The following is an 18,012-nucleotide window of genomic DNA, read 5'->3' as shown; positions in this document are numbered from 1 at the left end:
CCTAGCAGCGATAGCTAGCAGCTGTCCTAAAATATTACTAGTTGTCTCCAGCAAGTACTATCTATAGTGCTTAAAGTAGAGGGTAACGAAAAGCTTTGAAAATAATTTACGGTTGATCAATGCTACTGATGTGGCATCGACTGCTTTAGCTTGTGTGCTCGGATTTCGTGAGCGCACTGACTCTTGCCACCATCTTTACTCAGTTGCACAAATTACTGCGTGCGCAAGAGATTTGTGGCGTCCTCAGTGTCTAGCTGCGCAAACTAGTGCCACAGCGCGAGGGGCTGGCTGTTTAACATGCGCGGTGAATGACTGTTTGGCATGCTTACTGATTCTTTGAAATAATTTCGGATAATATCGAATTTGTTACTCAGATGTCATGTTCAATCATGCGCTTCATCAAACTTATGGAAATTGATTGCTTCTCCCAGTGCAGGAAATAAAATAGGTTTAAATGTTTTTTTAAGAACGACAAAACAAAAGAAAAAGAAGAAAAGGCAAGACTAGCGAAGAAGAGCTCCCAGCCTATCCACAATTCTGATAATCAGCAACATGGTTATGGGCCGAGGATTTGCGTTGACCTCTTGCGTATGACCGCTGCTCGTCATCCTCCGGGATCTTCCTGTGGCATCCACCTGAATGTTATCCATTCCTCCGCTCTCGCCATGGCAAGTGGCGCTTCGCCGTTCTACTATCTGCCTCCACGCCACACCTGTCACACGCCGTAACACGCAACCTGTCAAGTGGCTTGTCACGCCGACACTTACTACGACGCGGAACGCAGGAAGGGGCGCCTGAGAGCTGCGACCTAAGAGAAATAAATTTTCAAGACAGTGTTACGACAAGTAATATACACAAGTGGGCACTTTCTTGATGTGGAAAATTCTGTCCGTCGAAGTCACTGCTGGCGAGTCTGCACCCCGTGACACTGCTTGGGGCGTTTCACTTCGGCAGAACCCACTTATAGCGAGTGACGCTCCCCGAAAGTGCACTTCCCCGCTTCGCAGGGGTACTGCACCAATACCTAGTCACACTACGTCGACTTCCATTCACAATCACGTGGATGCAACATTCTTCAGAGAGACAAGAGAAGAAAAACACGCATCATAGAGGAGCTCCTGTTGTGATAGGCTTTGTGGTGCGCATTTCCAGGAGTTTAATCTATTAGAAACGTGGCGTTGTATAAATGTAGGGCTGACAAGAATGTGGGGCTTGTTCACTATTAGAATTACAGGCACAATTGCAGCGTTAGTATGAGTGATGGGGAATGAGCGCGAACATGAATGAGTACACCGACCAGTGGAAGGCATCCATCATTGCAGTTACGAGACGCGATCGTTCTTCATTAACCCTCTTCGTACTGTGGTTTGTAGCGCCACCTCTCCCTTATAGGTTTCTTGCTCCTCCATGCTCGATACGCCGGTTGTCGTCCATCATCATCGTTAAGTGTCGTGTGTTGGCGCAGACGCCTGCACATTAAGCACAACTTGTCGCTGGCATTGGTGCCAATGGAAGAACTAACGAGACAGGAATGACCGACTGAATGAATGAATCTCATTGGTTGATAGCCGGGTCTACGAGATTTTTTTTAAAATTGGGTCGTCACAAGGTAAGCAGATCAGCTCTCGAAAGCAGTATGTACCTTGAGCAGCTTCCTCAGGTAGAGGCTGGCGTATAATCCACTTGTTTACCGTAGGTCACCGTTAGTGGCCATCATGTTGTCCCGCGTCGCCTTCGTGTGCATACTCGCCTCAGCCATCGTCGCAGCTCTCGCGAGGCACATATCGTGGCCACCGTTGCGGCTGGGTGCTACAAGTGCTCTGGAGACGACGCAGACACTCGCCGAGCTCATGAGTGAGTAAACTCTACCAGTCCTGAAGTATTCTCTTATGATAAACCGCTTTCTTAACCCCAAATACTGGAAGGAGAAGCACAAGCCAGACGCTCTGAGTTCAGAGTGACAGAAACTAGGCCTCTGCATCTTAGTATCTCTTTGTCTGAAAATGTAATTCTGAGGAGGAATACGACGGCGTAAGTGAGGACCGATGTTGTGAAGCTTGAACGGCGTAGTCAAACATTAGAAGAAAAAAGTAACGCTTAAATGATGTTTGCTACATTCGAATCAGCGCTGCTTAGAAGACGGGAATGAGCGGACAGAGTCCCGACCACCTGGGGTTCTTTAATATGCACTGACGCCGCACAGAACAAGGGCCGCTGGAATTTCGCCTCCATCGAAATTCGACCGCTGCGGCCGGGATTTAACATACAAGGCAACAGACAACGGAGGATTTTGCTCGAGGTTGGTGCCCATCGGATCAGCGCAGAAGCACTAAAAACATTTTGCGTCAGCACCGAGCCCATGGAAATACTAAGAGATTACATACATATAGAGGATCTTGTGAGCGCATATCCAGACCAAGTGAGGGAAACAGCTCGCAGAATAACATGACGTATACTCATTATTATTCTGCATTCTATAGACGGTATTTTGTATGTAAACTCATGTCATTAACAGCTGCTTACTAATATGCCTAAAGCAAAATGCATGGGATGGTTTTCAATTTCACTTTCTACTCATGTGGAAAAACTTGGAGTTAACGGAAAGACTACTGATTTCATACCGAAAAGCGCTTGAAGTCACTGAAAAAAAGATGGTCGTTGCGTTAGGAGTTAATAAAAAAGCAGAGAAGGTGAGAAAACAAACACGATTAAATGGTAGCGTTGCTTTAATCAAGAACAGGAAATGGACATGGACAGGAGGTGTAATACGGAGGCAAGAAAACCACTGGTTCCTTAAGGTAGTAAAGAGGATACCAAGCAATAAAAATGCAACAGGGGACTGCAAAATGTGGTAGGCGAGTAAGATTGGTGAGTTTGTGGGCATAGAGCGGCCGCAGCTGGCGCAGAACTGCTGCAATTGGAGATGATTGCGAGAATAATTTTCTCGACAGTGGACACAGCCAAGCAGACCATGATAATGGTGTCTGAATGTTATTTTCATGCTGAACATCGGAGTGAAAGATGATGGGCCCCTGTTAAGTTGTTGCTAACAGTTCTTAGCCCATGAACTTCTCCAGGATGCACCTTTTTATTTTGGAAAAATAAATAATTCAAGCTCTATTTCGATGCAGCAAAGCGCTGACAATGCTATGCCGGAAAAGACATCACTCAAATTCAAAAAGTCTACTTTTAAAAATTGTGCATCTCAGGTGAAATCCCTGTATGCTTCCAATGGCGTCTAACATACACTGTGAGAGCTGTGCAGTAGCCGGCAGCACAGAAGTGAAGGCACGAACACGAGAATTGCACTTAGGGTGGGTTACATAGTGATTTCTTTTTTTGTCGTGAGGGACTTTGTCAACCAAGTTTCGGAACTAGCTTCATTATGTAGAATTTCGATGTGGATCATAGAAAAATTCATGAACGTATGTTGTGTTTTACTTTTTTTCAGATTTAATAACCCCTCGACACTGCGGCGATCTCCGTAGAGCCGGCCAGACTACGAGCAGAGTTTACAACGTGTACCATAATGTAGCCAACCCTGCCGGTCAGAAAGTGTACTGCGACATGGAAACCGACGGGGGAGGCTGGACGGTCAGTGCGTTGAATGGTCTTAGCCGCGCCTGTAGGCTGTCGTGGAAGTCTCCTTTTTGTGATCACAGAAACAAGGCTTAGTAACTTTCCATTGCGCGTGGCGATGCGCAAGTTGCCTCGAGCAAACATAGTGGATGGCTTCTTCCTTGTGCACAACGCACAGTATAAAGACGACCGCCACTCATGGCCTAAGAGTGCATCATGGGTACAGGTCGACTAAGGGTGAAACAGCATACAAGCGATTACGCCTTCCAACACGATAAAAGTACTATATCTACCATCTTATATCTGTGTTAGCCGGTGTGGTTCTTGTGACGTGGGTAACTGTACACAATGGGTTACTTTGATAGCGTTATGGCATTCGCCTCTGTTATTGCTCCACACAAACAAGCCCTTGTGTTCACGTTTACAACTGCAATGTCTCAGTGGATTGAGCTGAATTACTCATTCAGCGTGGAACACTTAACGAAACAGCCCTAAACAACGCTTGAGTCCACATCTGGTTAACAGCGGTAAATTTGACGAAAATTTTGGCGGTTGAGGAGAGGAAAATGACGGGTGCCTCTGTAGCACAACATGAAAGTAAGCAAAGTTAGCTCTACACGACACCTTGTTGGAGGCCTGGAAAAATGCTACCGACTACAGTTTTGCAGCATGAAAGTAAACATGAGGCAAGCTACATGATGATTACAGGCGTACTACGCATGAAACAACAATACATAAACTTTCGACTATGCAGGACAGAATTCTTCACTTAAAAGAGAATGTTGCAAGCAGCAATATTATCAATAAAGAAATTACGTGACCCACTTAAAACACTTATTTGCTTTGAAGGCAAAGCATCGCTTTTTAATTTTTATTTCTTTTATATATAAAGTTTATATTTAATTCTTTCCTGCCTTCCAACGACATCTGCTGCCAGCAAACAGCCGTAAGGCAACCCACACACTAGACTCAGCTTTATTCGCCGAGGAGCGACGTGGTTTTGATTCCAATGAATTGCGGGCTCTCCTCATATTCTGAAAGCCGTGGGTTCGATTCCCTACACTTTTTCAAGAAATTTTATTTTGCTTTGCTGGTCAAACGTTTTTGTGGCGACACTTTTTCTCAGGACATCGGGCTCGTTGCCGATGGGCCATATTATGGTGTCGGCTTCAAAAAAATTGCAGACGTTCAGTGCGATTGATGTGGAAGGGTATGTGTTTGCGTTAGTGTTCCACGGAAAGAGAAGCCGCTGCCGGGTTCAGACCGTGAGAGCCGGTGGTGTGATGCAGTCTGTCGGTGAGCGTATGCCACGCCGTACCCTTCTCCGCTCACCCATCGCGACCCCAGCCTTCCACCTTCTTTTAGTCTCTCCTATCCTTGTTTCCATACCCCCGCCTCCCCTGTAAGTGTAAAGGGGAATTTTCTTGTGTCAAATTTTGTACCCGCCAAGCGAGGTTTCAGACGGATGTACGTATTCTTCCGACGGAAGGGTTCTAATGCCACCAAATCAAAAATAAAGGTAATAATACGCTTCTTTTTACGGTCTTTCCAAATATTACCTCCGGTTTTTGTGGGCAACAGTTAGAGAGAGCGGTTCGGCGGTGGGATACCCTATTTACACGGCACGTCTATTAGATTTTTTGTCGAAAATAACGAAAGCAATTGGGGCCATACGCTTTATCCCCCAAAAAAGTTTTCGTTTCAGGGAGGGTGGCCGACAGTCATACCTCGTCTCCCGGCGAAACATATATCCGGCTTTTGAAAGTAATCACCTGAAATCATATGGCCGTATACCGTGGCTTTATTTACATTTTTATCGCATCATTTTGCTTCTTCTGTGGATCGCATCCTGCTGTGCACATGCGTGTCTTATGGTCATGGTTTTCTGGGTATAATGCTTGCAATGTCATGTTTTTCAAGTTACCACGTAATACAATTCTTGAGGTAATTTCGACGAAGACAAGTGTAATTCTTTTTTTAACTATTGACTAAGCAGGTTTGCATTTCCTAACTGGACTTAGAGAATAACAAGGTTGCAATATAGTTTGCTATAAAACTATTCGTAGCCCTGAAAAAAGTTTTTTTTTACAGCGTGAGCCTTTTTATCACGGAAGTTTACGCTTGAATGGGAATAAAATGCGCCAATAATTAAGTATTTGCGAGATGAAAACAAGGGAAGCCAATATCTGAGTATGTTTTAAAACATCATGGGAAACCATTGCTTGTATTCTGGTATTGTTTTTAAATGATAGTTAATTTTAATAGCGCAAAACATGTTGTAGTCTTCATGTAATCTTCTACCGCGCCGCTTACACCCAGCACGTTCTCAAGACCACACACACCGGCTCCACAGGCTGACGAAAAATATATTCATCCCTCTCCTGGCCTTTTTGAGTTCCTGTAACAGGATTTTTGCGCGAAGAGCTACTAATCGAGAGAACACATTAAACACCAAACATAAAGAACAAGAAAAACCGATACTAGCTATTCATAAATACACCATTTCGTGTGTACGTGTCTTTCGTTCCGGTCTTCCGTATTACCACGGCGTTTCACCATGAATCGTTACCAACTCGCCCAAATCGCAGCTTTAATCAAATAACCCCCTTCCAGTCGATTACGTCAGCCGACTCTCATGAGCCTGCTAGCGTGAAAATGCAGGGAGTGGCAGATGAAAGCGGGTTGTTCTTTCCTCAATGGTCGGGGATAGTACCCTACGTGCATTGTCACGCTAGCAGGCTCATAAAAATGGGCCGAAGATATTGAATGGAAGGAACTCCTTCGACGGAGAAAAGCCGATTTTTTTCGTGAAATGCATTCGACTACAATTGAATTTACGTCTTTCTTTACAGGTTATTGTAAGGCGCGGACAGTTTGGCAACAACGTGTTCTACTTCAACCGAAACTGGACAGAGTATGCAAGAGGCTTTGGTGATCCAGAAAAAGAATACTGGATTGGTAAGCTACGCAGAAAAATGACTGGCAGCAGGGTATATTGTAACAGCAGTAACAGAAATCAATATCGGAGCTAATGACCTGGGATTTGGCAGCGTGATCAAGAGATTTCATAAATCGCTCTCATTCATTTTGCTCTCAGAATTTGTCCGTGCAAAAGGTGCCTCTTGCAGTCTCAGATCGCGTTAAGTAATCACTGGCTGTAAGTTTAACTTGTTCATTAAATAGTGATTTACAAATGAGCTTACATTTCAAGTTCGTTGAAGATTCCAACTTTTAACGCAATGTGGGCGATGGGCCCCGAAAGCATTCTTCAAAAGGTCAGAGCTAGTCCAGTATCTTTTTTCTGTTCCAATATACCCATGTCTGGGCCGTATATTCTTGAAATCTATAGTTGGCAGTTTGTTGCTCTGCTAAAGCCTTAAAATACGCTCTTGGTGACAGCTATGCGAGTGTGAGGCTCAATAAATGGATTTTGAGAATTACGCGAGGGGACTAAAAATTTCCACATTGCAGGGCAACCGGTTGCTTATGTTTTTGACTAGTATTATAGCTCTTATTGTGTCATGGCGGACTGTTAAGCTTGTTCCTCTCAAGTTGTACTTTTTGAAATGGTACTTTCTGCAAAAAGAGCCTCCATCAATATTTGTGGAATACAGGTACATACGTTGTTTTGCTACTGGACAACAGCGATGCCTTAATTGTAGAGCACTCACCTGCTGTTTCGCCGCTTTAGATCTAGGTCGGGCGCGCAGGCTGGCGGGCTGGCGGGCAGGCAGATGGATAAATATGTTTATTTGAATGTGCTTCAACAGCCAAGTAGGCTAAACGAGCGCACACTAGGTAAAATACATGAAAATGATCACTTAAAAACATTTAAAACCAGGCCTGGAAACAGCAATTAGGCAATTATGTCCGTGTCAATAAACGTTTTGTTATAGAGGATTTGTAAACGAGTTATTGGACAGATGGCGTGCAAATCGGGATAAAATGTCTCGAAACATTTTGCGGCTTTTGCATGCGGCACGCGAAAATTCAGGCACGCGAAAATTTGCTCAACTCCTGTTGAAAGTTTTGGCTTAGGTTTCTGAATAGCCGAAAGAACCTCATGCTCGGAATATCTTAAGCTAAAAAGTCAGTGCTGTCTGCAAAAGTGATACTAGCAGTTGTGTTATCATGGCGCACAAAACAAGAGCTGAAGTGATTAGCAAAAGCTTGGCACACATCTTGAGGTTTAAAACAGATACCATCGCGCGTCTTTGTCACAGCAACGCTAACCTTATCATTTCTTTTCTTGCGCTCAAAATCCCAAAAACTGTTTAGTTACTTTTTAATGTTGTGTTCAAGACGTTTGTGGTACTCGGCTTCATCACGTGCGATCAGTTTTTTCACAATTTTTCTGCAAAAATAATATCTTTGGTACCAATATTCACTTTATGATTTTACGTAGAGTTTGTGATGCTTCTGTTTTTTCTTAAAGTAATGCCTCAAATCGCGCGAGAAGCAGCAAGGAAGTCTATACTTCTTCGGTTTACGGCGAGATATACATTTTTTCATTATACTATGTACAATTGATGTAAGTAGCTTTCCCATGTAGATTCCCCATGTTCCCCTTGCAATGCGTAAGAAATTTCCAAACTGCTAAATGCTTTAGCTCTGAGAACTATAATGTGAAATCTTGAGGCGGTCCAGGTGTCACCTCATTGTTTGCTTCGAACATTTTACAAGCTACTAAACATGCTTCTTCTTTCTAGCGTCGTTCTGTAATTCCATGGTGGTCATCTTTTGTTATAGGCGCGAAACGCACACAGAAACAAAGAACTTAGACGGGACACAGCTCACTCAGAATGGCTTTATTGGGGGAGGGGGGGGGGGGGGGGGGGGGGGGGGGGGGGCAAAGCGCACAAATATACAAGGTGTTCAACCAAAGTCTACACAGTTTTTAAAAAGAGGCTTTTTGAGTTAGAAGAGCGCTTTTTCGGAACTGAATTGTCGGCGGTGTAGTACGTGAGACTACAGCTAAGATTTTCTGTCAGGCTATTTAGGTATTATTTAATAGTTAACTTTTAACTATTACTGTTGAGGTCCTTAATTATTCAGAGGCGTGTAGCCGATCGTAAGTAATATTCATATCAGTTTTTAGAATTTCGAAAACGCGTTAACCCTTGGCGCTGTGGCCCAAAACGTTTTGTGTACTCTGCGTCAAAATACATGCGCTTTCGGGAAGTTTGCAGGCAAAGCAAGCTCTCCAGTGCACGTAACTCGTCGAAATAGCCAGCATTTTTTGAGCCACTGCACCTAGGAAAACAGTATATATTTTTTTAATTCTAAAAACCGATGCGGATATTACTTTCGGCGGGCTACATGCATTTGAATAATTAAGGAGTCTAATAGTAATAGGTAAAAAGCTAACTATTCATTACTAGTTAACCATCTCGTTAGTTAGCCAATCCTAGCTACATTATGTCGTATTACACAGCTGACAATGCTATGTCAAAAAAAGCGATCTCAATGGCAGCTAGCTTTCGTCATCATGAATACCGCCTTACTTGTTAAGGGCATACCTAGAACTTGGTAGTGTCGGTTGCCAAGCAGTTCAAAAGGTAGCGATAGTGGTAAAAGAAAATAACAATGGAAGCAGTGGGACTAGCGTGCGTACGTACACGAAGTACCTCATCGCTGAGCAGAATTGAGTTTGGAGCTTACCGTTCCAGACAGGTTGAAATGTCTCTGTTGGCATCTTTACACATACCAGTCGAATAAGAAATATAAGTGCACAATAAATCACTACAACCGCTTCGCTGGATGTGCGGGAGCCTTTGTGTATATTAAACAAATGACACGAGAAAAAGAGCACGAGGACAGACAGGAAGAGTCGGCAATGAAGAGTGAAAGACACAAAAATGACATTGTTCACGATTACAGTAATTTCGGAGCTAGCCGCACAGATTGACGCTCCTAACCTTGTGCGTCACAATTTTGACCGTGCAGAGTGTTTGATAGCGTAGTGAGTAATGCGTCCGTGAGATTATTGAGGTAGCAGAAACGCCTAGGCTGCTTTTTGAATTGAATTGAATTGGCTTTTTATTTGCAGGAAACAATACAGATGAGACCCTGCGGGTGGCATAAGCCTAAACGCTTGGAAGCCTGACGAGGCGTTAGCCCCCTCCTTGACCAGTATATTAGCACTATGTTAGCAGTATGTACGTTAGCAGTATGTTAGCTTGACCAGTATGTTAGCACTCTGTTAGCAGTATGTACGTTAGCAGTATGTTAGCTTGACCAGTATGTTAGCACTATGTTAGCAGTAGGTACGTTAGCAGTATGTTATCTTGACCAATATATTAGCACTATGTTAGCAGTATGTACGTCAGCAGTATGTTAGCTTGACCAGTATATTAACACTATGTTAGCAGTATGTACGTTAGCAGCATGTTAGCTTGACCAGTATGTTAGCACGCTGTCTCTGTCGCTAACAAAAAAAGGACTTAATCAGTTAAACGGAGTTTGACTTTCATGAATTTATACGACATTCTTTATCACATCACACGCTTTGCTTTGAGCTGTCTGTAACACTTGTTACGCCTTCCTGCAGAAGGCATCACAAAACCTCTGCATCTTTCAAATAAATGTTGCGGAAACCCTGCGTTTGTTATGCCTTTACCCTCCGCCCCGGTCTACGTTCAGAGCTGTTAACTTCAGAGAGACAATGGAGCTCTTCCTGCGATTAACTTTTTTGTTTAAGTGGTCCATTTTCTTCCTTTTTCTATAAATCAAAGCTCGCGAAAAAAACTCTTCTCAAACTCAGAAGAGTGGAAAGTTGGGCTTGTTGGCTTACGATTATTTGGGAATAGCGCTAACACAGGACGGAGCGAGAACACAACACAGGCGCATTCTGCGGTCGGAGGCTCGGCGACAGGTACGGCTTTTCAAAGCAAGCCTGTTCATCACCTGCAACGAAGTCTGCCAGCCGGCAGGATGCCACCATAGGTTGCACCAAGAACTTCAAATCGCCGACCGCTCTACCGAGTTTACTTGGCAAAGGTTGCTCCTTTCGCTACCAAGAAAGCGTGCAGCACCGCCCGCCCACCAAGAGGTTCACCAGATAGGTGGCGTGCCGCCGCGGTGGCTCAGCGGTTATGGTGCTCGGCTGCTGACCCGAAAGACGCGGGTTCGATCCCGGCCGCGGCGGCTGGAATTCCTTTGGAGGAGAAATTCTAGAGGCCCGTGTCCTGTGCGACGTCAGTGCACGTTAAAGAAGCCCAGGTGGTCGAAATTTTTGGAGCCCTCCACTACGGCGTCTCTCATAGCCTGACTTGCTTTGGGACGTTAAACCCCATAAACCAAACCAAACCAAGATAGGTGGCGTCACATTGCCCTTGGATGTCCTGAACGCACTCGAGCGAGGACCGAAATTCTGCACCCAACCAAAGGTCGATAAGCCAGAAATGCTCGCCCTGGTGCGATGTACTGCCTCAAAGGCGAGTACGAAGCCTGAAGGTGACCGATGCATTCTGGAAGGTGCGGAATCTCTACCCTTCCGTTCTACGTGTGGACCGTTCATTGACATTCCGGGGACAGCGGCTTCCCAAAAAGCTGCAGGCATAAAGCTTTTGCGGTCTGATAAGGAAGGTGGATTTGCGGTTTTGAGTTCGGAGGACTACAGCTACAAGGCGAAAGATATGCTTATGCTTAGCAACTTTCATCAGGTCAAGGTGCGTCCGGGGAAGGCAAAGGCCGAAGCCTTTGGGAAAGTGTGAAGACTTCAACCTAACAAGAGTAGCAACGTCGATAAAGAACGGCGAAAAACTCTGCCTCGACGCCTTCTTCACAAAGAGCAGCGCCTGTGTTGTGTTCTCGTTTCGTCCGCTGTTAGCGCTGTTCCCAGTATGATCTTCTAAAACTACTGACCTTTTTAAACATTCCAAGAAACAGCAAATGCTGAAAAAATATATTTAAAAAAGTACAGCAATCTAAAAACATAACCTGTAAATGGTACTTTTTCAGATGAAGTGATGACCTCGCTGATGACCTCGCTTGGCAGTGCGATGCACACAATGCCTTGTTATAACCGCTACGCCCTCGGTGCGTGCAGCGCTTGAAGCAGACGTCAATCCATTGAAACTGCATAAAAACCAGCAGGAGCTTGTACTGATCTCTTCTGAGGGAAATTTATTGTTTAGCACTGACAGGAATGTAATACGCAGGGAACCGTGCCCTGCACGCGCTCACCTCGGGTGACGAGACCATGACGCTGCGCGTGGTCTTGAGCAACTCGACAGAGGACAGCATCTCAATAGACTACTCCAGCATTCGAGTTGACAGTGAAGACGAGAAGTTCAAGTTGCACATTGGAAGCTTCCTTGGACCAACAGGTAGAAAAAACAGCGCGTATCGACATTTCGGTTGTTATGCATTTATGTGCCTTTTCGCGAACACGAAAAACCGTGAGCTTTGTTCTTGTAGCGTTACTGAGTAGCTAATCGCGAGAATATGATAGCTTTTGAAAACTCACAGGTGATAACAGGTGAGCACTGTCATGGGAAGTAAACGCTTGAATGTCCGTTTTATCTGCTGTACAATTTGGAAAATTAGATATGAAATAAAAAGGATCGAGCATAAAGGATTAGTTAAGGGGTTTAACATTGAGTTGTAATATGAAGTGTCCCTCAGTTGTTTAGATTCAAATTTGTTGGATAACTAGCGCTTCAACTTAGAGCAGGACCTTCTACTTCTGGGGATTATAATTTAGGATATATATGGTTTGGTAACTGGCGTTAAAAGGTCGCAAGAAAAGAAAACAATGAATCAGGAAAAAACGTTTTAGGCTGTCTGCCTGTTTATATTTGGCAATAAAGTTTAACAAACTCTGGCCTGGAAATTGTTAATGGTTAACAAATTTTACTCTTGGCATAGGTTCTAGTTTTGTGTTGTGTAGCGCCTAAAAGAGACTGAGGTTATGAGGGACGCAGTAGTGGAGCGCTCCGGTAGTTTCGACCATCTGGGATCTTTTAGCATGCACTGACATCACACAGCAAACGGGCCTCTAGAGTGCTGCCTTTATTGAAATGCGACCTCCGTAGCAGAGATCGAAACCTCTTTTTTCGGGTCAACAGCCAAGCACGGTAACCACATTGAGCCGTTGCGGCGGCTTATACTCCTGTAATAGGAAACTGAATTTATTAATGACTGGCTATAGGGGTCTGTTTCCTTCCTCTTAATATGCCATATCACGTGCAGTTTAAAAGCTGTGGATGGTCTGAAGTTTGTAACAGGGGGGAGAAAACAAGAACAGCGCTGTTCTCCACATATTTAGCCTACATAATTAACTGCATGTTATCCGGGGCTCCTTATTTCAGGTACGAAGCGGGAGCCATTATTTTGTGAACGTTTGCGGGATAGACACACGAAAACTAAAAAAAATGACGAAAGCGATTGTAGAAGCGGTGAGCATTTACATCGTTATTTGTGTTTTTTTGCCGCCGCCGCGGTGGCTCAGTGGTTATGGTGCTCGGCTGCTGACCCAAAAGACGCGGGTTCGATCCCGGCCGCGGCGGCTGAATTTCTTTGGAGGAGAAATTCTAGAGGCCCGTGTAGTGTGCGATGTCAGTGCACGTTAAAGAACCCCAGGTGGTCGAAATTTGCGGAGCCCTCCAACACGTCGTCTCTCATAGCTTTAGTCGCTTTGGGACGTTATACCCAATAAACTAAACCAAACATCGTTATTTTCATTCTTCAAAAAAAGCTGCTCATAATCATTGGGGTAAACAGGCTGACATGGAAAAAACTGTGCATTGTGGCTACATAAATATACTGTGCTGTTTAAAACTAAGGTTCAGCAGCGTGTCAGTAAGTTGTAACTATTTTAGTTACTATTCGCACTTCTTTTTTTGTTTCGAAGCGTTGTGAATCTTTTAAGTATCACAAAATAGCTTATTAACATGCTTATCAAGGCAAGGTTTGTCGTTATATTCACTGATATCAGTACACTACAAAGCCACTGTAATGAAACATACAAGATTTATTACTATTTCTCTTTAAGAGACATGTAGACTGAGCATGAAGGCACTCTTCAACTGCTGAAAGGAAAGAAAAGGTGCTATGTACGCATGCTTCTTGAAATCAAATGTGAAATAAAGAATATCGTCAGAAAGACAATCAATTTTAAAAACCAAGGAAGGAAGGCTAAAACAAAACGAGGCGGAAAAAGAACAAAAATCATAAGAAGAGAAGAGAAAATCTTGAAAAACTCATAAGAACCGTGGCGGCTAAGCTGTGACTGTAGGTGCTTTTGCCATTCGCTTTAGATTCGTCGCCTTCTCAATGCGTCCTTGAATTTGATTTTATCGTTGCTTTTGCGTACCGCTGCTTTGGGGGCTTGTGCTTAATGGTGGATTCGGGAGCGTCGGAGTGAGTGATCGAGTGAGTGAGTGAAGAACTGCAGTGTGGGAGATTTGAGAAAGTCTTCAGGTGGCTAAAGTTGGGTGGAGTGCAGAGATGAGTTTGAAACAGTTTCCACTCGTGGGTTACTTGTGGGGGGAGGCGGTTTTTTTTTCTCCTGCTGCGTAGGCTTCTGATGAGAGGAGGCTTCTAGAGGCAGCAGATGGGAGGAGTATTTCTGGGTAGGCGTGCTGTTGTTGTTTTGAAGGCTAGATGACTTGTGTCATGGGCTTCTGGTGTGCGGATAGTGGGTGAACTTGGTGTATGGACGGGTAGCGGGCACCTCTGCTGGGCTTCTTATTGGTGGCAGGTTCTAAATGGGGCAGGCTGGTGAGTGAAGCTTTCGGCCTGGTGGGTGGAGACTTCTGAAGGTTGCAAAATTGGGTCCATCTTCTCAAGAATGAAAGTGCGTGGCGAGTGGACAGACGTCTGTGGGGGAGGGGTTAGGATCTTTTCTCATGTGTATTTTGGTGGGGGGAGTCTTTTAAAGAGAGGAAGTGTATGCTGGGTAGAGCTTCTGGAGGGCAGAGGTGGTGGAGTGGAGTCTTTGCACTGGTGGGTGGGGGGTTTGAGGGTGAGAGATTGGGTGCTCTTTTTTGAGGGTGCAGAAGCATGCAAGCCTTCTGGAAGGAGGCTGCGGGTGGGTAATAGAGGTGGGCATGTGGGCGGGTTGTAGGCTGTTCTCATGTTATTCTGGTAGGCGGCAGCTTCCGTATTGTGGAGATGATGGAGGCCCCTGCAGGGCGAAGGAGGCTGGAGAGTAGAGTTGGGTGCTTGCGTAGTGGGCTCCTCTCTGGGGATTTGATGGGTGCAGGCCTTCTGGTGGGGGCCTGTGGGTGGGTGATGAGCTCTTCTCATGTCCTGCTCGTGCGTGGAGGCGTTCCGAACGAATAAGGTGTGTGAGGGGCACCTCTCCTCTACTTTTGGTGGGTGGTTGGGTGATGGTGCTTCTTGAACGCGGAAGCTTCACTCCTGTGCTCTTCAACCTTTCCGGTTACACTCCAATGCCGCGATTTGGCACTCATACTGGCGTCGCAGTAAGAACTTGCGGGCGATCATGCGGTGTGATTAGGCGAATCAGTATTAGATGCAGTGGTTTTACGTTTCCTTTTTACATTAACCATTTGCCATTACTTGCTTGAATTTGATTTTATCATCGCTTTTTCGTTCCGCTGCTCTGCGGGCTTCTGTTGCCGAAGCTTCACATGCCACCTGTTGGGAAAATTGCTCCAGTACTTTTTACGTGTTAAAAGAGATCCACCGGCTGAGTAGTGCAGGAGGAAATCGCAAAAACACCAGCATAAACTGGAATTCGGTGTTGTTCTAAAAACAAGAAGAAAAAGTATTGAAGGAGCGGAAGAAACTTCCAACCGGTCGCCAAAGAATCCCCGCAGTTGGGACTGAGGTATGCAAACGAGAGGGTCGCAAGGAACAAAACCGCAGGCAAGCTGTGCGGCGTTGGAAAGAGGGCGAGCTGAGCGGCGGTCATAACCACCGACCTCGACCATGTGAGGTAAACAGATCTTAGCCATGAACAGAAAATCACTGCTTTCGAAAGCGCCAGGCTAACGGGACACGTCATTGGTGGGAGAAGAAGCCGTGAGTGGCTTCGCTCGTGAAACGGCCGCCAGGTACTTATGCACGTAGATAGGCTTGCGAGGACTTAGCGTGAGGTAAAAGAAAGACGACGAAAGGGCAAAGGGGAAGTAAAAGGAGTGATTGCATCGTTGGGTGTTTCAGGCTAACGCAGGGCGCGGAAATGTTGTTACATAAAATCGATAAAGATTATGTAGACCAGGTTCTCAACTAAAACAACTGTAACATATAAGCCTTTATGGAAAAGGAGGTACAGTGAGATAGAAGTGAGAGTATCAGGCTGTGTACAATGATGTCAGTGAAGACAAATACAGCAACAATAACTGAGATAAATGTAAAAATACGAAAAAATAAGGTTTATATCGCTGTAATAAAGCATGCGCAGGACCGTGGTTCTTTGGCATTGGCAAGAAACAACATGACAGCGACACACCAAAAAGAAAAATGCCTAGGAATACGAGGGTAGCGTTACTTAGAAACAATTTTGGCAACGTTGCACGGTTCTTTGTACAAAACCCAAGCCAATTGTTGATAAATAACTACTCTGGAATCAATCCGAAAAGCTAGCTTTTAGCTAAGACATTGACTATAAACTCCTCTCTGAAATAAGGTTTCCGGACTTTGCTATAATAGATATTTTAGACAAATATTGCGATAAAAGGCCTTTCTACTTGCCACTCTCGCCGTCTCCGAGCTTCTTTCCTTTCTCTGTGGGCAAGACTAGTCCAACAGATGGCTTCTTCAAAGTGTTTCGTGCCCCTGCATGCTATAACCATATCAATGCCGCGTGATTGTGTAGTTTTTCGTTTTACGTAAATAAAATTCGAGCTGCATTGGTTAGTCTCATATTATTTTTTCTTGGCCATAGTAGTGATGTCAGCAAAAATCACTTTCAACGTATATATGCTCAAATATTCCTTGCACTTTTTTGCAGGATGGGACAGTCTAAGAATGAGTGACGGCATGATGTTCAGCACCTTCGACCAGGACAATGACAGAAATGTCAACGGCAGCTGCGCGCGCGTGTGGCATAGCGGCTGGTGGCACAAGAACTGTTACAGTGCCAATATGAATGGTCTTAACCTAAATGGCCGCAAGAGTGGTCGCCTTGGTTGCATCTTATGGGCTAATAAGGGAGGCCCAGGCGTTTACACACACTCTTATCCGAGCGCCCTGATGCTAATACGACCTGCAAGCTCCCTTGCACAGTGATCGTCATAAGACCAGGCAATTTTCGTTGTTATGATGTTTACTCAGTGGTTCACTTGTACGCCTCTATGACTTTTTTGAATAAAGAAAACGCTCCGAAGAACAACAGTGTATCAAGCTCTACCTTTGTATTCCTAGGCTTTGCTTTTTTTTATGGCTCTGCCATATTCTTCGTTGCTTTTCAAACGCCAGCCAGCTGGTCTTGGAAGCTTGAAGAAACGCTAGCATCATCTTAATGCGCAAGAAAGGAAGCGTCAAGGAATTTAAAATTAAAGACCGATCAACTTACTGCCGTAGCCTATAAGGTATTTAGGAAGGTGATCGCTATTGGAGTAAGGACCACGTTAGGCTTCAAACAACCAAATGATAAGTCAGGCTTTCGTTAAGAGTACTCGACAATAGACCTTATTTGCGTAATCAATCATCTGATAGACAAATGCGCAGAATGTAACCAACTCTTCTATGTAGCCTTTATAGATTATGAGAAAGGATTTGGCCCAGTCTATATTTCAGCACTAATACAGGCATTGCGGAATCATTGTATAAAAGCCTTGCGTAAAAACGCTGGAAGATAACTAGGCCAAGGTGTACAGGTACTGTAGTCCTCCTTGAAGTAAGAACTGAAATTCCAGTAAGAAAGCATACCGAGCAATTATGGACGAAGAAATTTTGACCAAAATGCACCGAAAAGCACCGAACCCGCGACCTCTGAATTACGCGTCCGGTGCTCTACCAACTAAACTACGGCGACGGCGGTCAGATCTTCTGCTTTCAGGGGTATTTATGTTTTACAAGTGACCTAAACATAAGAGTGTTCAACAGTGTTCATCAGTGGGCTCAGTTCCCACCGCCGGCAGTTGGTTGTTTTTTCTTCTGGCTTTCTAATCAGTTATCTCTATGCGATAAAATATTCAGCAATATTCTCCGTTGATCAACACTACAAAATAATATACATAAAAAATGACAGGATATATGTAGCGAAAGCTAAGGCACAGCTTGGTTAGCCTTTGTTAATCTGAAGTCTCTTGGTCGCATTCTATTGTTCATCACGGGTCATCTTCAGTAAAGCAGTACTCAGGTGTCTCCTCCGGCTGCTGTCGCTGCTGCTAGCGGTCGATACATCGGACGTTAAAAGTGCCTGTCTCGCTGCGGCATATTCACGGCATGCAGCCAGTCGTTCGGCGCGCTGTTCCTCTGTTTCGTGGGCGATTCGTACCCTCTTCATCTCGTTCC

The 18,012-nt window shown here is 44.7% G+C and overlaps 2 protein-coding genes across 2 annotated transcripts in view; one reads left to right on the top strand and one right to left on the bottom strand.

The window, feature by feature from the left end:
- LOC149363038 (techylectin-5A-like) overlaps positions 1-18,012 on the bottom strand; it is a 180,420-nt gene that overhangs the window by 37,518 nt on the left and 124,890 nt on the right. The window lies entirely within an intron of this gene.
- On the top strand, positions 1,597-16,782 carry LOC149363041 (ryncolin-1-like). The gene is made up of 5 exons (XM_089567492.1): positions 1,597-1,854; positions 3,452-3,594; positions 6,432-6,537; positions 11,742-11,909; positions 16,505-16,782. The coding sequence occupies exons 1-5, from the start codon at positions 1,716-1,718 to the stop codon at positions 16,780-16,782; spliced, it is 834 nt and encodes a 277-aa protein (XP_089423618.1). The 5' UTR covers positions 1,597-1,715.

Source organism: Amblyomma mixtum, chromosome 2 (assembly GCF_055824585.1).
Source record: "Amblyomma mixtum isolate Tamu chromosome 2, ASM5582458v1, whole genome shotgun sequence".
NCBI classification, from domain to species: domain Eukaryota; kingdom Metazoa; phylum Arthropoda; class Arachnida; order Ixodida; family Ixodidae; genus Amblyomma; species Amblyomma mixtum.
This window is presented reverse-complemented; position numbering and strand designations above follow the sequence as displayed.